This window comes from Podarcis gaigeae (assembly GCF_964106915.1).
Source record: "Podarcis gaigeae genome assembly, chromosome: 18".
In the NCBI taxonomy this organism is placed as follows: domain Eukaryota; kingdom Metazoa; phylum Chordata; class Lepidosauria; order Squamata; family Lacertidae; genus Podarcis; species Podarcis gaigeae.
Window position 1 is genome coordinate 10221441 of NC_139696.1, and position 21474 is coordinate 10242914.

Below are 21474 nucleotides of genomic sequence, written 5' to 3' on the forward strand. Positions count from 1 at the left end.
TACTTTTCACAGAGCAGTATCAAAACTCATTTTTATTGTAAATAAAGACCAGCGAGTTCTTGCAGCATGGAGGTTGCAGTTCGAAAGGAGGCGAAGTGGCTGTAGACCCACAACGAGGCCGCGCTCTTGTTCCCTCTCACACAGCAGGCACGCTATGTGAGAGGGAACAAGCACACTCCTCCTGGCCAACCCCTAAACTGACTTAGATCTTATCCTCCTGTCCCGTTCCCCAAATCCAGGGAGAGAGACCCTGGAAAGCAAGATTGAGGCAGTCACAAAGCTACATGAGAAGTACCTTACACCTGCAATTTATGTTCCTTTTGCCACACTGTTGCTATGTGCTGCAATTTCCCTGCAGTAACTTACCTCTCTTTTGCGCAGGCTTCCACAAACTGGTGTCCACAGGTTGAATTTTTTACTACCGTCGGCTCCAGCCTGTGCTGGTTGGGTCCAGTGTTTGAAATTCCCCAGAACTTTGAAGTGGGGTGACTTTTACCCATCGCAACCATGTGGAGATCTCTGGGTGCCAGACTGGCAACTGACATCTCCCTCTGACTGGCCCCTCCAGCTTCCTTAAGCAGGTCAGCAGAAGAGCTGATTTTTTTACATTTAACTCCCACCTTTTTCTCCAAGGATTGCATGCTTCAAACCCCCCCCCCATGTTAATCCCTACAACGACCCTGTGAGGTGGGCTAAGGGGCTGGAACTGACTCCAGGGTCCCCAGGGAGCTTCAGGACTGAGTGGGGATTTAAACCCTGATCTCTCAGGTGTGACACTCTAACCGCTACGCCACCCTGCCTTCCTACAGCCCTTCTGCTGGGGGAAGCTCTATAAATTAAGTAGGTAAATAAATAAATAGAGGGAAAGCAAAATGTCACTTACAGAAGGATCTGAAAGATTTCCCTTGAAGCTTGAATTGGTTTTATTCTGGATTGTTTCATTTGATGTTTTCATGTGTTGCAAACCATTTTGAGATTATTTCTTTAAAATATAAACCGCTATGGAAATGAAATGAACAGTAATAATAAATCTCATTGGAGTAAAAAAAAATTGTGCGTTTTAAAACTCTCAAGTTAAAGGGGGAGTCAAACAAGAAACAAGTCTTTTGGTTAGAAATCTCATCCCACTTCAAAGTTCTGGACCACCGACACATGCAGAACACATCCTCTGAAAAAAATGCTGCATTTCAGATAAGTAAATCTCTGCCTCTCCCCTCCCCCTTACTTTACTTTCCTGTGAGAGGGAAGAGGAGGAAAGCCTGCCGCTCGAACATTTTTAAGTGCATCAAAATAATTTGGAACGTCAACGCATCGAAACGTGCTTAGAAAAGCCTGCTTTAATTTTGCATCTTGGCAGGGAAGGGTGGGAAATTCTCCAAGAGTCCACGATCTGTTAAGATAGAAGCGAAAAAGCTGACTAGCAAAAGGCATGAGCGGCCAGGGATGCATTCTTGCCCATTCCAAACAGCTTGCTTTGTTTTGTGGGTTTGTAGCTTGTTCCATCCTATAAGCCGTGGTTCAGGCCTGTGCGGTTAAAATGCATTAAGAGAGTCTCAGATGCAGCCAGCAGCAACACTACAGCACAGGGGCTACTATAGCTCAGGGAGCAACTACAGAGGAGGAGCTGTGCTAACTCCACTCCATGAAATATAATCATGGCTGGCTTCAGGGATAAGGCATGGCAACCACTATGCAGCACCCCTCTAGAAACATAGGAAATTAAGATGCAGAGTAGGACGCTTGGTCCATTTAGGTTGGTGTTGTCTACTCTGACCGGCAGCAAAAGCTGTCCACGGTTTGAGGCAGGGAGTTTTCCACAGCCCTACCTGGAGTTGCCACTGGGATTGAACCAGGAACCATCTGCCAAGGATGCTTTAGTGGAGACTTCTGCATCGCAGGGGGTTGGACTAGATGAACCACAGGACCCCGCCCAACTCTACAATTCTGTGTTTCTACAACCTACATGCAAAGCACAAAAATGTTTCCCGTCTTTTGAGCAGCAAGCTTGCCACCAGGCGCAAATGTTCCCATGATACCGCAGGGCAGCAGTGCACTATAGGCATTGTGGGAAATTAAAAATGGCAGGTTCAAGGCCAGGTTAAAAATTAAAGAGGAGGTCAGCCCTAGAGTGTGGGGTGGACTTTGCGAGGGGCTGGCAGTTGCTCAGGGGCAGTGTGTGGTGATGTGAGACCTGGCGGAACGGGGTCTTGTCTACAGTGGCTCCCTATTTGTGGAACGCTCCCCAGGGAGGCTCACTTGGCAAGTTCATTATACAAAATGTTCCTATTAAACCAGGCCTTTGGCTGATTGACAATGCCCTCCCCTTTTAAATGTGTTGTGGGAGGGGGGATTATTAGATTGTTGTTGTCATTTTTATTATGTATTTTGTGTTTTTTGTATTGTGAATTTACATTGTGAACTGCCCGGAGATCTTCGAACAGAAGGCAGCATACAAATTTAATAAAAATTATAATCTACAACACTTATTCGGAATCAGTCCAACCCAGAAATCACCTCCTTGGCCCATCTCTGGCCCAGACCAGAGTTACTCCTGCAGCAACAGAGTTAAGGTGTGCTGCAGCTGACTTGGGAAAGGCAGCCCCAAGCAACTTAAAACTGGGAAATCTGGGGGAGCATTGCTGTCCTGCGAGAACAACATGGGGAAGCAGGGTGGCAGCACCAACCTTAAGCTCAATTTCTTTTTCTGCCTGTTACCGTGCTGTTCTAGGTGCTGCACAATTGCTAATTGCATTTGAATTGCTTTATTCCTTACATGCTGTTTTGAAAATCCCAATCCTAGCTTCCTGTTCCATTTTGCTGCTAATCCTCTCCACTCCTCTCAGGCCACTTAAGGCGACAGAGCAGCAGCTTCTATTGCCGTTCCTTCAGGGACACGCAGCGGACCACTAGGACGAAGCTTGTGGGCTGCCGCTGCTCCACAGAATGTAGTTTGGGAACTCTGGTTTTTGAGAGAGAGAAAGAAGACTACCCAAACTAGTGTGCAATGTACTTGTGTTTAAAATGTGCTTTTCGGGGGGGGAGTGAACAGGCACACCTGTTAGGATGAGATCACACATTTTTCATCTCCTCTGTGAGTTCCTCCACCCCAGCCAGCTGCCTCATCCTCCTTTATTGCTTTTTCGGAAGTTCAGGATGTCCTTAGTTTTTTTTCTCTTTTCTTTTAAACTGTCCAGACCAAACGAACTCACATGCACCAGTGCTCTGGCGTGCAGTAAAAACTCCGCAGTTCATAATTTTGGGGGGTGGAGGGGAGGAGAAAGGAGCTTCTTTTTAAAATTAAAAAATACCTGCAAGATGGGGGGGAGGAGTTAATGGGGAGCACCACCCATCCCTTCTCGCACAAACCCCACCACAATCCTAGCTCAGTCTTCCTTAGAACCTCCTCCAACCCAGCAGGGACGGAACACAAGTTGTCGAAAAGTTATGGAGGACAAGAGGGTAAGGTGGAAGACCTTGCTCGCCTGCCGTGGAAACAAAACATTTTATTTTCCAAAACGGGGCAGGCCAGAATGTATATCTTTTATGGCATGCGATGCCTCGGGAGACTGGGCTGAAATCTCAGGTGGTCACCTCCGAGCTGTGGTCTGTGGCAGGATGACCGGCACGCAGGCAATGCCAGCGAAAGACTCTGGGAAGTGCAAGTCCCTCTCCCACTCATCCGTCTCTGTGTTGTACACCTGTATGATGCTGGTCACGTTGTTCAGGTGCCAGTTGTACCCCCCAACGATGTAGATCTTCTTCTCCAGCAGGCAGCAGCCTGCCTCGGACTGCCCCGCCCGCATGGGGCTGACCGTCGTCCACTGGTTGGCTTCGGGGACGTAGTACTCCACCGCCAGGACGTCAAAGCAGCGGTCAACGTGGTCCATGCGGCCCCCAAGCGAGTAGATCCTGCTGTTGGCACTGACCATCGCATGCAGGACTCGTGGCTCGTTCATGGGGGCCTTGAACTCCCACTGGTCCATGGCGGGGTCGTAGCAGTGCAGGGCCTTCTTGTCCTCGACCGAGATCCCGTAGCCGCCCGATATGTACAGCCTGCCCCCCACCGCAGCCCCAGCGTGCCCCCACGTCCTGCGCTTGAGCGAGCACACATAGCTCCACTCGTTGGTCCGCGGGCAGTACCTCTCCACAGAGGCCAAGCTGCCGGAGCGGTTCCTGCCTCCTGTGGCGTAGACCATGCCGTGCAGGACGTTCAGCTGGAACTGGATCCGGCTCTCCTGCATGGCCTGGATGCGCAGCCACTGGTTCAGGTGCGGGTCGTAGCGGTAGCAGGCGTCGACCGCCCCCTCGCCGCTGCGGTACTGCAGGTGCTGCCCGCCAACCACGTAGACAAAGTTGTCCAGCAGCGCCACGCAGGTGTGGCTGCTGCCCACCTCCATCTCCGTCAGCTCCTTAAACTGCCGGGCACTGCCATCCGGCAGGTAGTAGACCTTGCTGCTCACGGTGCGGTCGTTGTCCGTGTAGGGCGTGCCGCCAAAGGTGATGAGGGAGAGCACGTCCGAGCGGATGGCGGTGCGGGGAGACTGCATCTCGTGCTGCCGGAAGGGCAGGATCTGGTAGTTGAAAGCCTCCAGGAGGTACTGCCGGCACAGGACGTCTTCCACCATGATGTCCAAAGTCTGAACGTGGTCCACCAACTCGGAGGACTTCATAAGCGGGAAGCGGATGTGGCAGAGGACCTGGCTGGCGTTGCCGCGGCGCGCTGGGTCGTACTGCAGCCAGCGGATGGCGGCCCGGAAGAGGTCGATCTCGCTACAGCTCTTGAGCTTGTTGCTCTGGAGGAAGAAGACGAGGCGCTCGAGAGGAAGGTGGAGGAAGTCCTCCTCCTCGGAAATCTGGAGGAAGTGGCGGAAGGTGAAGGCGTCCACCGACTCCTTCAAGGAAGCAAGGCTGAAGGTGGTGGCCATCTGCCCAATGTTGAGGCAGGTCTCGACGCTCATGGCAGACTTGAGGAACTCCTCGCACAGCTCCACCACTGGCACCATCTGCAGGAAGACGGCCGCCCCGAGGACGTCCTGGATGCAGTCCAGGTCCAGCGTCACTTCGGCGCTGTAGGCGAACTCGATGATGTGCTTCAAGCCCTTCGCAGAGACGCCTTTCAGCTCAATCACGTCCTGGTTGGCTTCCCGCATTCCGCCAGTGAACATGGCCCTAGATGTCACAGAGCCCAAGAGAGAGAGGAGAGTATTCAGATTCACCATTCCTAGCTGTCAATACAGGCAGCTTCCCTAAAGGCTGCTGAGTGACTCCCGTTTCCACCAAGTTAAAGTTATCCTTTTAACCCATCGGCCAACTCTAGTAGTAGTAGTAGTAGTAGTAAAGGGTTAAGGGACCCCTAACCATTAGGTCCAGTTGTGGCCAACTCTGGGGTTGCGGCGCTCATCTCACTTTACTGGCCGAGGGAACTGGCGTACAGCTTCCAGGTCATGTGGCCAGCATGACTGAGCCACTTCTGGTGAACCAGAGCAGCACACGGAAACGCCGTTTACCTTCCCGCCGGAGCAGTACCTATTTATCTACTTGCACTTTGAAGTGCTTTCGAACTGCTAGGTGGGCACGAAAAGGGACCAAGCAATGGGAGCTCACCCCATCGCGGGGATTCGAACTGCCAACCTTCTGATCAGCAAGTCCTAGGCTCTGTGGTTTAACCCACAGCGCCACCCACGTCCCATAGTAGTAGTAGTAGTATTTAACAAATAAGCAATTCAGTAACATTTTAAATTTACCAATCAATCATTCCAGCTATGACTTCCCCTCCAACCCTCCCTGGTTCCCTCAAAATTTGAATTTATGTGGCATATTATACTCTATATGTTCACCCTATCTCACAAGAAAAACAAAAAGTTCACCCTCACTGCTATTCCTGCTCAAATCCTATTTGCGTTTTAACATCTTTACACTGAGTTTTTAAGTATTCTGCAAACATTTTCCAATTGTTGCGTATTATTTAGGCGCCAGGCAAAAGTATTCCTTTTCTACCAGGCCTTCCCTTGACTTTTAATTATCTGTAGGCTCTTTGATTGGGTGGGATGGTTCACCCCTACCTTTTGTTTTTTTTCTTTTGTGCTGTACGTTTATGTGTTTTAAGTTACCTTGGTAAAGAAAGTGGCCAATAAATTTAATAAATAGCAAAAAATAATAAAATTTAAGAATCTTTGCAGCTGCCCCACAGCTAAGGAAACTCCTTCCCTAGAGAAATCTGCCCTGACCCTTCTCTGATGGCTTTTCACCACTTTCTATTCTGACCAGCGTTCAGCTTTTCTGGAACCCTGAAATTGTTGGCATATTTAGGCGAACTGTCCAAGCATCCTCTTGAGATGCTAAAAGATAGGAAAGGGCTTGGCAGACAGGTAAATGAAAAGGGAGTTGACTAACAACAGGGGTCTGTGGGAAGAAGAGAATTTGTAGCTCTTTTGTCTAAGCTCAGCCCAGATGTAGGTCAATTTTACTCTGGAAAATCAAAGCACTGAGTTCCCTCCCCACAGCTCAGTGACCGGCTAAGCCAATAAATGGTTATTGTTCATCAGGGGCAACAAATGGAAGCTTTATGTATTATGATGCTGGCATATCTTAAGCTGTTGTGGAGCGGGAGGAAGGCTTTTTATCAACAATGGCAAGCTAAAAGTCCGGAGAGGCACGGTCAAATAATCCTGGTGTTGTTAGAAGACGACACTTCGTAGCCCTGAAATCCAGATTAAAGAAAGAAGAGGCGAAAAGCTTTTCAGAGCCGCCTTTCCCTCGCCCCCTTGATCTGAACCTAAATTGGGACAAGGCGGGGGGGACAAAAAGGGAGGAACATGCTACTAGATCCTCTACATACCCAAGTTATCAAAGAAGCTCTTGATGCACTTATGGCCCAGCACCATAAGTGCACAAATTCAGTCGGACAAGAGCCATTAGCATCTGCCTCCGATAATCACTTGCCTGTTAGGAAGAGCAATAAACCTCTGGGGTTTGATGTTACTAGGGAAACTAACGCCAATAAAGTTAATAATAATATTATTAACCCACACACAAATCTCGGAAGGTAGCCAAAAAGCAAGGAGGGTTTAACACCAGCAGCTGCAAGAAGGCAGAGAAAGGGTGGTGAGTGCCAAGTATGGAGTGGCCAGTGTGGGAGATGGGTATTGAGGCTCTTACTCGCCACTTCTATATGCTCAGAACAAAACACACACACACCCAGCAAGGACGTGGCCAAGGCTTTCATCCTAGATCCTCTGCCCCAATGGTGGTGGGAGTTTTCCCAAGCCCCCCAGATATCAAGTCTGAAGGGGGAATGAAAAGCAAGCCGCTGTGTGGGTGGGGAGGGGTGAGTCATCAGGCTGAGAAGCGGGAGCACAGCTGAAGGAATAATAATAATAATAATAATAATAATATGCTGGGTTGCCCCACCACTCCGGGATGCTCCCAGCAAAATACTGAAAACACAATAAAACAGCAAACATTAAAAGCTTCCCTTCAGGTGGCTTCTAAAAGTCAAGATAGTTCTTTATTTCCTTGACAATCTGATGGGAGGGCGTTCCACGGGGAGGGTGCCACCAACGAGAAGGCCTTCTGCCTGGTTCTTTGTAACTTCACTTCTCTCAGTAAGGGAGCAACTAAAAGGCCCTCTGAAATGGACATCAGTCTCCAGGCTGGGCAATGGGGGTGCAGACACTTCTTCAGGGCTTTGAAGGTCAGCACCAACACTGCTGGAAGCCAGTGTTGATCCTTTAGGACCGGTGTGATATGCTCTGATGGCACCCTGCTAGATCAGAGCAGAGGCCCGTCTGATTCAGCCTTCCCCAGCCTGGTGCCCTCTGAACTACAGTTCCCACTGCGGTAGCCACACAACCCTATGGAACCCACGGCCTGCCACTGCAGCAATCAGGGGCCTCCAGGAAGTTTACACAATGGCAGAAGCCCTCCGCAGAGGCTGGGCCAAAACGTTTCTGTTACATCACGTTCCTAAACATCACAGCTAATAAGTCACAGGTGCCTCTTTGCTCCTCCTCCACGAAACTCTCCAAGCCCCCTTTTTAAAAACCATCTAAACTCACGTCCATCGCCACACCTCTGTGAATATGTGTTCTGTGGAGCACTTTCTTTCGCCTGCTCTTAGTCGGTGCCAATTCAGTTCTTAAAAGGGGGTTAGAAAAACAGGGTGGTGTTCAATTCAGTTTTACTTATAGAGTAAACCTGCTGAAATCACAGGGCCTAATTTCAACGGCTACTAGCCAGGATGGCTGTGCTCTGTCTCCACAGTCAAGAGACAGTAATGTTTCAGAATACCAGTTGCTGCCGATTGGGGTGAGGGGAGTGCTTTTGAACTCAGGTCCTGCATGTAGGTTTTCCTTCCAGATGTTGTAGGACTACAACTCCCATCATCCCTGGCAATCCCTGGCCACACAGCAGCTCCACATGGGCTCCAGCTGCGCTCTCAGGGACAATGGAAGCTGCCTCACAAAGAGTCGGATTATTGGCCCATCTAGCTCAGTAGTGTTCACACTGATTGGCAGGCGCTCTCCGCTGTTGCAAGCAGGAGCCTCTCGCAGCCCTGCCTGCAAGCTGAACCTGGGACCTTCCGCATGCAAAACAGATGCCCTGCGTACCACAGATTTAGGGGCCGTTCTAAGAAGAGAGGTGGGACGCGGGTGGCGCTGTGGGTTAAACCACAGAGCCTAGGACTTGCCGATCAGAAGGTCGGCAGTTCGAATCCCCATGACGGGCTGAGCTCCCGTTGCTCGGTCCCTGCTCCTGCCAACCTAGCAGTTCGAAAGCACGTCAAAGTGCAAGTAGATAAATAGGTACCACTCCAGCGGGAAGGTAAAATGGTGTTTCCGTGTGCTGCTCTGGTTTCGCCAGAAGCAGCTTAGTCATGCTGGCCACATGACCCGGAAGCTGTATGCTGGCTCCCTCGGCCAATAAAGCGAGATGAGTGCCGCAACCCCAGAGTCAGCCACGACTGGACCTAATGGACAGGGGTCCCTTTACCTTTACTAAGAAGAGATGGTCTCCCTTCCTCCCCCCCCCCCTTCACCTAACACCAACAGGGACGGTTTCCTGCACTGTTTCCAGAGAAGACAGTCTGCCTCCTCTGGTGGAAGAACAGTTTTTGAAATTCCCTGGGAGCCAGTCACAGGTCCAGCTGTGCCGATGTGGAGATTTCCAGCAACTGACCTCTCCATCAAGACAGCTGACTCATGAGCAGCAACAGACACACATCCTGTCCTTCTGTCCTGCTGCTGCACGATTCATGGACCCCTTTTCTGGGCACCTTAGTCATATCAAGGAAACTTAAGCTCAGGGCTGAGTACAGAGATATTTGACTGTGCTGTAGCCTTTTCACAGGCCACAAAATGGAACTCAAAGACCACAGTTTAAAAACCTCTGCTTTAGTCCATAGTTCATGCCATCTCCATTTCCATTGTGTGTGTTTCTCCTTCTTGCATACTGGGACAAGTGAACGGCTCTAAGGCCAAGCTACAGCCAAGCAATGTAGTTGAGATCATAGAATTGTAGCGCTGGTAGGGACCCGGAGGGCCATCTAGTCCAACCCCCCAACATGCTGCAATATGTGATAAAGGGTCTTTTTAGTTCTTCTCTCTCTATTCTTTTTTTTTCCTTTCTCCTTTCCATACAATTGTGATTTGTATTTTCTTAAGTGCGAGTTTGAATTTTATTGTTTAATATGTTTTAAAACTTTCAATAAAATTGTTGTTGTTTTTAAAAAAGGATCTCAGTCAGGGTGGGAGACTGGGAGAGGAGATAGGCACCCAGGTGAGAGCTTGGAGAGCCTGCCTTTCGATGTGTGGGTAAATGATAAGATATGCACAATATAAATGTGATAAAGTGTCTTTTCAGTTATTCTTCCAGTCTATTCTTTTTTCCTCTTTCTCTTTTCTGTACAATAGTGTTCTGTATTTTCTTATAAACAAGTTATAAAAAGAAAGAGACATTCTGTTGTGGCAACCGTAAGCTAGGTTTAAGGTACCATATCTGAGCTCCTAGCGCTGGAGCAGAGGTGAGGGGGTGCTCCGGGTCTCTCACCTGAAGTAGTCACTGCAGGCAGCCAGGACAACTTTGTGGACCTGGAACATCTCGTTGTTGATGGTGAGGATGACATCGAGCAGCTGGGCCTGAGCCCGGAGGGAGGCCAAGCCGTGCAGGAGTGTCGCGCTGTGGCCCGGGGCGGAGAAAGTGCATTTCAAAGTGCTGCTCTTGTCTGCCATGCTGCGAGGACGAGGGGGTGATATGGGTGGAAAGAGGAAACAGAGAGAGAGGCTTTCAAACTGCTGGCCTGTATAACTGACACAATCAGGGCCGCAGGAAGGCGGGCAAAGCTCGGCAGCACACCTGTATCAGGCCAAAGGGGGCCCATCCAGCCCAGCATCCCCTCTCCCACAAGGCCTATGATGCCCTCCTGGAAGTGTAGAGTTGGAAGAGAGCCCCAAGGGTCATCCAGCCCAACCCCCTTGCAATGCAGGAATCTCAGCTAAAGCATCTAGGACAGATGGCCATCCAACCTCTGCTTAAAAACCTCCAAGAAAGTCCACAAGCAACCCAGAGAGACTGTTCCACTGTCAAACAACTCTCACTGTCAGGAAGTTTTTCCTGATGCTCACTCGAAATCTCCTTTCTTGTAACTTGAAGCCATATGTTCAGGTCCTATCCTCCGGAGCAGGAGAAAACAAGCTTGCTCCATCTTCCATCTGACAGCCCTTGAGGTAGTTGAAGATGGCTATCCTATCTCCTCTTTTCCATGCTAAACACACCCGGCCCCTTCAACCATTCCTTACAAGGCCTGGTTTCCAGACCCTTGATCATCTCCTCTGCACAACTTCCAGCTTGTCAACATCCTTCCTAAATTGTGGCGCCCAGGACTCCAGGTGTGGTCTGACCAAGGCAGAACAGGGTAGTCTATTCTGAACATCTGCCTTGCACTCAGAGGGTCGCTGGTTCAATTGCTGGAGTCTCCAGACACAGCTGGCAAAAACTTCTGCCTGAAACCCTGGAGAAGTAGTGGCGCCTGCCCTGTGAAACACCCTCCCATCAAATGTTAAGGCAATAAGCAGCTATCTGACTTTTAGAAGACATCTGAAGGCAGCCCTGTTTAGGGACGTTTTTAATGTTTAACGCTGTAAGGTAAAGGTAAAGGGACCCCTGACCATTAGGTCCAGTCGTGGCCAACTCTGGGGTTGCGGCGCTCATCTCGCTTTATTGGCCGAGGGAGCCGGTGTACAGCTTCTGGGTCATGTGGCCAGCATGACTAAGCCGCTTCTGGCGAACCAGAGCAGCACACGGAAACGCCGTTTACCTTCCCGCTGGCGTGGTACCTATTTTGACGTGCTTTCGCACTGCTAGGTGGGCAGGAGCAGGGACCGAGCAACAGGAGCTCACCCCGTCATGGGGATTCGAACTGCTGACCTTCTGATTGGCAAGCCCTAGGCTCTGTGGTTTAACCCACAGTGCCACCCGCATCCCGTTTAATGCTGTACTGTGTTTTTAATATTCGGTTGGGAGCCACCCAGAGTGGCTAAGGAAACCCAGCCAGATGGGCGGGGTATAAATAATAATAATTATAATTATTATAATTATAATTATAATTATTATTATTATTATTATTATTATTACTATTATTATTCAAATTGCCACTGCCAGTCGGTGTAGATGATCTTGAGCTGGAGGGACCTGGTATAGGGCAGGTATCCCAATAGATTCCTAAGTAAAGCTTGGTTCCCTAGCCTGCTTTAGCCAAAGAGCAAGCAGGGGTATTTTCACAATTCAGCCACAACATCTCAGACTGGCACCTACCTGATCAGTCTGGGACCACCAGCATTGGGTGCCATGAGAAGCATGAAAGCAAACTGCAGCTGCCAGCTGAGGCAGATGGATTCCCCCTGCCCCCTGAGCTGGGCTGAAGTGTCCATTGTGACAGCGTCCAGGTGAGGTGCCCCTGGCTAGCTCACAGGACTAGGGCTTGGAAGCAGGGTCCCCAAATCTCTCCCGCTTCACTTCTGAATATGCTGGGACATCCACAACCCCTTGCATCAGCTAGCTTTTTTGTAATCCTTACCAGAACCTTCTCTCCTAGAATGGTCCATTTGGCATCCTCTTTTCTGGAGAATTTAGTGCCCAGGGTTTCCCAAACTTGGGTCTCCAGCTGTTTTTTAAAAACTATGGATCCCTGCTAGCTAGGGATGATGGAAGTTGTAGTTCAAAAACAGCTGGAGAAGCGTAAGTTTGGGAAGCAGTGATTTAGGCACATGGTAAACCTATTTTCTGGATTGTTTTAATTCAGTGAAGGGGAACTCTTTTTTTCTGGGGAGGGCCACATTTCCTTGAGGTAACTGACGGGGGGGGGGCAGTAAAAAAATAAGCAGGACACACAGTTCTCTCACACACACTGTCTGCCAACCCATGTCCCTTCCTAGCGCCCAGAATGAAATTCGATGCCGTTAATTTGGGGGGGGGGGACTTTTAAATGAAGATTTCAAAAACACAGTAAAAGAAACAAACCAATCTACAGGAAATACAGTAAAGAGAAGAAAGAAATTAAAGTAAGAAGAAACAGAAAAAGAAAGGACCAGATCCCCCCTTATCACTATATCTTAACTTTCATCCCCTACAGAGAAATGGCCCACCCCATTTCAATTAACTCTTGATTGATAAGTTGTTCTGTTAAAATTGTTTAATAAAAATATATATATTTTAAGAAACAACTCTTTCCTCCCTGCTGCTGTTGGATGGTATTACAGTAGTGATGTGTCCATTTCCCCCTCCCAGTTATTAATAGTATTCTATTGATTTTACTGTACTGTGCACTGCTTACTGTTTTGGGTTTTCCCCATGGGGCCTTTGTGGCTGAAAGGAGGCACAGAAAATCCTAAACAGAACAAATTCAACGAAAAAAATTCCTTCCAGTAGCACCTTAAAGACCAACTACGTTAGTTCTTGGTATGAGCTTTCGTGTGCATGCACACTTCTTCAGATACACGAAAGCTCATACCAAGAACTAACTTAGTTGGTCTTTAAGGTGCTACTGGAAGGAATTTTTTTTTGTTTTGACTATGGCAGACCAACACGGCTACCTATCTGTAAATTCAACGAACAAACTCATAAGACAGATCAGCACTGAAATGATCCCATTAAGATACAACAAAGCTACGATGCCGTTTGTGAACAAGCTATTCTTTTCCAACTCCTTTTGATTGGAGATGTGCAGAAGAAGTTAGAAGACTAAGGGAAATTGTTTATGGAATCATAGAGTTGGAAGGGACCACTAGGGTCATCTAGTCCAACCCCCTGCAACTCAGGAATCTGCTAGATTAAGAGTCACAAGCTCTGCAGACTGAATTCTCCCAGCAGCTCGGTAGAATGAACTGTGGCTTGGCTTAGTGCACATTTCGTGTGTATGTGGAAAATCATCCTAATCCTACCCCACGACCCTTAACTTCTTTTCATCAAATGCTTTGATGAGCACAAGATGCATCATTCTGGATTTGTACTGCAGCAGCAACAGAAGAAGACGAAGAAGTCGTCTTAAACTTTATCCCAGGCACACAAACCGGAAAATAAAGGAGGGAAGCATTAAGCATACTTAAAACCTAATGCTATTCTACTAAACGCTGCTCACTTAGTGCCTCAAGTTACATGCTTACACAGAAGGCACATTTTCCGCTTCTAAAATGGCAATTAGAATTTTTTTTAAAAGCATATATACATATAATACAGTCAGCCTCCTTCAGATAAATTAGCGGTATCCATGGTTACTGAAACAATTCAGATCTTTCACCACCGTACAAAACAAGAGCACACCACCTCTCTTGAGCAAGTGCACGGAGCGAGGAGTTTCTTAAATCTGGAAAGGATATTTGAAGCCCTATAGGCCAGTGGTGGGCTAAAACTTAAGTCCCGCAGAGTCTCCCCTTTGGCAGGTGTGTGGTTTTTTTAACGTCCACCAATATGTTTTAAACTGAATCGAGAATGCAGGGCACTCAGGATCTCTTAAGAGCTAAAGCACAACTGACCTGAGTTAGGAGGCTGCAAGTTTTCACTCTTGCTCAGGAGCAAATACCTGGCTCCACAGATCAGAATGAGACGCATCTACTCTGGTACGTGCTCTAGCTATCCTCCCACTTGGACTACTGCAATGCACTCTCCGCGGGGCTACCTTTGAAGGTGACTCAGAAACGACAACTAATCCAGAATGCAGCAGCCAGACTGGTGCCTGGGAGCGGCTGCCGGGACCATATGACACAGGATCTATACTGTGCTATATAGTAAAGGATCTATACTGGCTCCCAGTACTTTTCAGAGCACAACTCAGTGTTGTGCTGACCTTTAAAGCCCTAAATGGCCTCGGCCCTGTATACCTGAAGGAGCGTCTCCACCCCGTCATCCACCCCAGACACTGAAGGCCTTTTGGTGGTTCCTTCACTGTGAGGAGTGAGGCTACAGGGAACCAGGCAGAGGGCCTTCTCAGTAGTGGCGCCCGCCTTGTGGAACACCCTCCCAGCAGATGTCAAGGAGATAAAGAACTACCAGACTCCTAGAAGACACCTGAAGGCATCCCTGTAGTAGGAAGTTTTATAATGTGTAATGTTTTATTACGTTTTTATATATGCTGGAAGTGTGGCTGGACAACCCAGCCAGATGGGCAGGGTGCAATAAAAATTACTATTATTGTTGTTGTTATTATTACTAAACAAAACTTATATACCACTTGGTCATTTGTTTTAAAAAACTAGGAAGCTCTAAGCAGTTCACAACAATATAAAAGAAAACATTAAACACTGTTGATTTTTTTTAAAAAGCAGGTATTAAAAATATTTAAGCAATGATTAAAACAAATGGTAGTGCATTCTCTCTCTCTAAGTCATCATCTACTTGTCTAGATAGGCTAAGCTAGAATAAAATGTTTTAAGCAGGTGCTGGAAAGAATACAGGGAAGGGGTCTGCCTGATGTCAACAGTCCAGCTGTCAGTCAACACAGAGCAGACAATACCCCAAGCGAGATCAACTCATTATCTGACCTGGGATAGAAAAGGCCATTTCCTGTGTTCTGTCTCTCAAGCAGGAGATTGGTGCTTTTGCAACGTGGTCGAGGACAACTATCTCCACCTTCAACATCCAGCCTGAAGAAGTACTCTGTGAAACCGGAAAGCTTGCTCATTTGTTAGCAAAATACACATAGCCATTCAACAAAGTGACCTACCATTGAGCTTACCTAGAACAAACTTACTTGTAATACCTGTCAGCTAAATTGTCGAGGGGGGGGTGTAGCTCAGTTGGTAGAGCATGAGACTTTGAATCTCAGGGTTGTGGGTTCGAGTCCCACACTGGGCAAACAATTCCTGCATGGCAGGGGGTTGGACTAATGACCCTAGGGATCCCTTCCAACTCTACAGTTATATGACCCTATGCTGTTTGATGGGCCGTGTTTTAGAAAGGGGGAGTTTATATACTGTATTATTATTATTATTATTATTATTATTATTATTATTACAGTCATGCCTCGGGATGAATACACTTCAGCTTAAATATTTTTGGATTGCGCTCTGCAGCGACCCAGAAGTAATAGAGTGCGTTACTTCCAGGTTTCACCGCTCGCACATGCACAGACGGTCAAAATGACGTCACACGTATACATGGAAGCGGCAAAACGCAGCCCGCGCACGCACAAACTCATCTTATGTTCGCTTCAGGATGCGAACAGGGCTCCGGAACGGATCCCATTTGCATCCAGAGGTACCACTGTATTATTATTTTTACAACACCTACTACTACTACTATTCTGTGGTTGATACAACCACGATGGTCAAAATAACAATAAATGTAACATACTAAAATAAAAGGAAATAGAAGTAGTAGTACTAATAATAATAGTAATAATAGTAATAATTTATTTATATGCTGCCCCATCTGACTGGGTTGCCCCAGCCACAAATTAGACACGGTAAGTAACAACAACACAACACAACAAAAATATATTGTGATAAAATAATAAATAATATAAAGGAATAATGATAGGAATAAAGCAGTAACAATGATAAGGATAATAAACGTAAAATAACAATGATAGGAACACAATAAAATAAAACTAACAAAGATATAATCAAGATAAAATAATTATGCAAGGCATATGATAAAATAAAGCCTGACAATGATATAAATACATTGATAAAGACCTACATTGGCTCCCAGTACATTTCCGAGCACAATTCAAAGTGTTGGTGCTGACCTTTAAAGCCTTAAATGGCCTCGGTCCAGTATACCTGAAGGAGCGTCTCCATCCCCATCGCTCAGCCCGAACACTGAGGTCCAGCGCCGAGGGCCTTCTGGCGGTTCCCTCATTGCGAGAAGCAAAGCTACAGGGAACCAGGCAGAGGGCCTTCTCGGTAGTGGCGCCCACCCTGTGGAACGCCCTTCCAGCAGATGTCAAAGCGATAAACAACTACCTGACATTCAGAAGACATCTTAAGGCAGCCCTGTTCAGGGAAGTTTTTAACGTGTGATATTTTACTGTATTTTTGGTTTCTATGGAAGCCGCCCAGAGTGGCTGGGGAGGCCCAGCCAGATGGACGGGGTATAAATAATAAATTATTATTATTATTATTATTATTATTATTATTATTATTATTATTATTAATATAATGAAAAGTGATATAAAATATTAATGATAGTAACAGGATAAATTCAGAATAGCAGCAATATAATAAATTGCAGAATTGTAGGATCGTGGCGTTGGAAGGGACCCTGAGGGTCATCTAGTCCAACCCCCTGTAATGCAGGAATATGCAGCTGCCCCATACGGGGATCGAACCTGCAACCCTGGCATTACCAGCACCCGGCTCTAACCAACAACAACAAATACTGCAAAATAATGATATGCATGTGATAAAACAGAAGAGCAACAATGAAACCCCAAAGACTGGGACAGCTCAGCAGAGCACGAGACTCTTAATCCCAGAGTTCTGGGTTCGAGTCCCACACTGGGCGTTGCAGAGGGCTGAACTAGATAACCCTCAGGGTCCCTCCCACTTCTACAATTCTATGCTAAATATCATGATAGCAACAAATAACGACAGAACAGCAACAACGATATGCTAAGTGCTATGATAATAACAAATAATGTAGAATGAACATAAAGCAACAACTAACCGATGCACTAAGCATGACAAAAATAGCAAAAACAGCGCTAAAAAATATAAAGAAAAATCTTAATAAATGGCGGAAATGACTGGCAGAATCCGAGACCAGGGAGAAGAGTCGGTGGAAGAAGACAGGAGGAAATTTAAAATTTATTTACAGAAACATTGTAAAATTTTTGAATGTTAATGACATTGAAATGAACTGAAGGGGTTCTAGCAACAAGGTAAAAAATAAGATTGGATTGATAAATAGATAAATTAATTGGATATGAATTTGCTGAACTAATTTTTAAAAGGGATACAAAAAAGGGAGGCGTGAGGAAGTCAGGAAAATAAGTGAATCAAAGATGAAAATTTTTTAAAAAAGAGGGATTCTTGCTTTTTCTTTTTGTGTTTTTTTTTTGCTTTTTTATCTTTCCTATGTTAAATGTTTGTATTTTTTGTATTTTGTAATGTATGTGTTTTTTTCTTTTTTGGTTATTTGTCTATTGTTTTTTTTTAAAACTTAATAAAATATTATAAAGAAAAATCTTAATAAATGATGTGCTGCAAGGAAAGGAAAGCAGCAAGAATAACGGGTACCAAATAGTCAAGTGCAGGGAGTTCCCGCATCAAGAGCGGGCGCCCCTCTTCCTCTTCTTCTTCCTCCTCCCTCCTCCTCCCTCTTTCCTCACCTGCTGCTGCTGCCGCCGCCGCCGCCTCCTCCTCCGCCGCCGCCGCCGCTCCCTCCGCCTCCCCCGGCGACGCTGGGCGTGGGCGGCCGCTCGGCGGAGGCGAAGGCTTCGGCCCCTCCGGACTCCGCCATCTTGCCCGCCGCCGACGCCGCCTCAGGCCTTCGCCAGGCCCGGCTTCCCCTTCCAGGCGACGCCGACGCTGCGCCTCAGAGCAGGCCGGGAGGCGGGAAGGCGGGGCGTGATGACGTGCGGAGGGGGCGGAGCGAGGGGCGGAGTCGAGGCCAGCCCGCCTTTTTCTCATATTACCTCAGGAGAAGAGAAGGCTGGAAAGATCGCCTCAGACACGGCTCTCCTCACGTCTCTCTCTCGCTATATTTATATAAATATCAGTTAAAAACACACATATAAAATCTCATCAGAGAGATACACTATATAATATATAAGTATCAGCTTAAAAGCACAGATAGATATATATATAGATATATATATATAGATATATATATCTATAGATATATATAGATGTTTGCTTTCGTAGATTTTCACGGGTACAGGAATGCAGGTTTTGGTGTCCTCGGGTGTCTTCCCGTGTAAAAGTTGGGGTGTCTAGGCGACGTTTCGACGAGGTCTCACTCGTCATCTTCAGGCTGGTGCTTTCGGCTTCTTGTTACTGGAACAGAGCGGGATCTCAATGTTTGAGTTCCTATAAATACTGTAGAGGGGGTGTGGTGTCTAGCCTCCAATGTTCTGGGCAGAGAGGAAGTTCCCAGGCTAGTGTGCCTTTTCTTCTTTTGTTCCTTAATTACTTGAGAGATACCTTGAGTGATTTCTTGAGTGATATCCTGAGTACCACTTAGGTGGGTCATTAGGTGTGGATTAGTTGCTAAAGTCAAAAAAGAAGAAAAAACTTCCTCTCTTTTCCAACACATGAAAGAAACAGGACACGAAATTAATTTTGCAGATTCCAAATTGCTCTTTAACACGGAACATCACCACAAGAGAATAATCATGGAAGCCATCGAGATAGAGAAACACCCTCACAACATGAACAAGCATGACGACACATCCCGCTTGCCAGACATCTGGAAATTAGCCCTCCCCACAAAAACTGACACCAGATCCAGAGGCACACAGAACGCCAACACCAATCAACCACACCAGACCCAAACCCAGACCCTCTCCACAGATGAATTACTGACACCATCCAGTAGCCAATCCATGGTGGCACCTCCGGATGCTGCACCCCCCTGCAATCCCTACACAGATCTGGCTGACACAAGCCACAAAACCACAGCTCGCCCCTATACACGAAGCCAAGCCAAAGCACAACTAAGTGCAATACAGCCATCTTCTCAGGAAAACTCTTCACAAAGTTCAAGAGGTCAAGACACAAAGACTTTAGCAACTAATCCACACCTAATGACCCACCTAAGTGGTACTCAGGATATCACTCAAGAAATCACTCAAGGTATCTCTCAAGTAATTAAGGAACAAAAGAAGAAAAGGCACACTAGCCTGGGAACTTCCTCTCTGCCCAGAACATTGGAGGCTAGACACCACACCCCCTCTACAGTATTTATAGGAACTCAAACATTGAGATCCCGCTCTGTTCCAGTAACAAGAAGCCGAAAGCACCAGCCTGAAGATGACGAGTGAGACCTCGTCGAAACGTCGCCTAGACACCCCAACTTTTACACGGGAAGACACCCGAGGACACCAAAACCTGCATTCCTGTACCCGTGAAAATCTACGAAAGCAAATAGATATAGATATATATATCTATAGATATATATAGATATATATATATATGATATATATGATATATATGATATTTATATCATATATATTATCATATATATGATATTTATAATATATAAATATCAGTTAAAAAACACACAGGCGCAGACTTGCCTGTCCCTCTCTCTAATATAAAATCTCATCTCTCTAGAGAGATGCCCCTATATAATATATAAATATCAGCTTAAAAGCACACAGGTGCAGACCTCTCTCTATTTATATAAATATCAGTTAAAAAGCACAAAGGCGCAGACTTGCCTGTCCCTCTCTCCAATATAAAATATAAAATCTCATCTCTCTAGAGAGATGCCCCTATATAATATATAAATATCAGTTTAAAAGCACACAGGCGCAGAACTCTCTCGATATATTTATATAAATATCAGTTAAAAAACACACAGGGCCAGACTTGGCTGTCCCTCTCTTTAATATAAAATATAAAATCTCATCAGAGAGATACCCTATATAATATATAAATACCAGTTTAAAAGCACACAGGCGCAGACCTCAATATATTTATATAAATAACAGTTAAAAAAACACACAGACACAGACCTCTCTTGATATATTTATAAAAAAATCATTTTAAAAACACACAGGAGCAGACCTGCCTGTCCCTCTCTCTAATATAAAATATAAAATCTCATCTAAGAGATACACTATATAATATATAAATATCAGTTTAAAAGCACACAGGCGCAGACTTGCTCTCTAATATATAAAATATAAATGTTAAGTTTGAATGTGCACGAACACAGACTCGCCCATCTATACACAATATATAATATGTAAATATCCGTTTGAAAGCACACAGGCGCATTGCCTTTCCCTCATAATATAAAATATAAATGTCAGTTTGAAAGCACACAGGCGCAGGCTTGTCCATTCTCCCGACACAGCATTACAGTATATGAAATATAAATGTCCGTTTAAAAGCACATCTACTTGTCTCTCTTAAAATATATACTGTATGTTCATTTTTTTATAATGATTCTTATCTATAGCTCTCATCGCAATTAGCAGTGCAAATACCAAATGTTTCCTTTAAAACACAAAAAGCACGCAAATGCCGCTATTCACGAAAGGGCACCTTCTTTTTTATTGCAATCTCTTTACATTTTAATTCTGTTTAGGCTTCACTTTTAATTCTGTTAAGATCAAGTCAGTCTGTTTCAGTGTTGCTGTTGTTGCTTTGCATGTATTTAAATGAGGGTGGTGAATTTTTCCTTAAGAAGAAGAAGAAGATAATGGAAGACATGGCAGAGTGAAATAGTTATATTGTTATAGACAGCGTACCTTATAAACGAGTTATATATTACAGTATCTATAGCACAATACACGTAAGTGCTATAAGCATAGACACTGTATCACAGGGGTCGGCCGAATGCACAATATATATTTTCCATGCAACGTAAAGCATGCTATCTTACCTTAATGTTCTTATAAATATAAGATAGTTTATCTTATAAATTATTTAGAATCGGAAGAATCTTTATTTGCATCAGCAATAAAATAAAATAAAATGTACTGAAGATAGAGGTTTTCTATATTAAGTATAGAAAATACATATAAACTATTTATTTAGAGAGAGAGCACATAAGGAAGTATAAATTATTGCTTCCTTTAAACATACGGTATCTTATATGTGGTATAGTTTATCTTACAAACTACTCCTGTAAATATCCAGATATATTGGGGGTGTGCAGTGCAAATAAATGTTTGCTTTAAAAGCGCCGTTTCCTAGCTAGGTAGAGTTCATAAGGTAAATAAGATAAGATACAGTGCTTTAAAAAAATATTATTCCCTACCATGTGACAGCTCGATAAAGTTCATAACATAAATGAAATATCCCAGAT

General features: G+C 45.7%; 1 protein-coding gene and 1 long non-coding RNA gene across 6 annotated transcripts; both read right to left on the bottom strand.

The window, feature by feature from the left end:
- On the bottom strand, nucleotides 1–18036 carry KLHL26 (kelch like family member 26). 5 transcript variants are annotated; one of them, XM_083720423.1, is made up of 5 exons: nucleotides 17825–17969; nucleotides 15033–15147; nucleotides 10623–11031; nucleotides 10048–10230; nucleotides 1–5169 (listed from the first exon to the last, which is right to left on the bottom strand). In XM_083720423.1, exons 3-5 carry the CDS (start codon nucleotides 10700–10702, stop codon nucleotides 3588–3590), a joined length of 1845 nt encoding a protein of 614 aa, XP_083576549.1. In that variant the 5' UTR covers nucleotides 10703–11031; nucleotides 15033–15147; nucleotides 17825–17969; the 3' UTR covers nucleotides 1–3587. The 5 variants fall into 5 exon arrangements, 4 of the variants coding, with proteins under 4 accessions (XP_083576549.1, XP_083576550.1, XP_083576547.1 ...); XR_014559716.1 differs by lacking the exons at nucleotides 10623–11031; nucleotides 17825–17969 and having other exon boundaries at nucleotides 1–1390; nucleotides 3056–5169; nucleotides 15033–15165; XM_083720424.1 differs by lacking the exon at nucleotides 10623–11031 and having other exon boundaries at nucleotides 17825–18036.
- Nucleotides 18037–19697: 1661 nt separating this feature from the next.
- LOC310835502 lies at nucleotides 19698–20868 on the bottom strand. Its single transcript, XR_014559682.1, has 3 exons — nucleotides 20226–20868; nucleotides 19873–20124; nucleotides 19698–19824 (listed from the first exon to the last, which is right to left on the bottom strand). It is a non-coding gene; the product is annotated as an uncharacterized lncRNA (long non-coding RNA).
- Nucleotides 20869–21474: the final 606 nt, after the last annotated feature.

Coding starts and splice junctions, on each gene's coding strand:
- KLHL26 (XM_083720421.1), bottom strand. CDS start 17,955: ATGGCGGAGTCCGGAGGGGCCGAAGCCTTCGCCTCCGCCGAGCGGCCG. Junction 10,231..17,824: donor GGCGGCGGCAGCAGCAGCAG/GTGAGGAAAGAG, acceptor TCGTCCTCGCAG/CATGGCAGACAAGAGCAGCA. Junction 5,170..10,047: donor GCCTGCAGTGACTACTTCAG/GTGAGAGACCCG, acceptor TGTGACATCTAG/GGCCATGTTCACTGGCGGAA.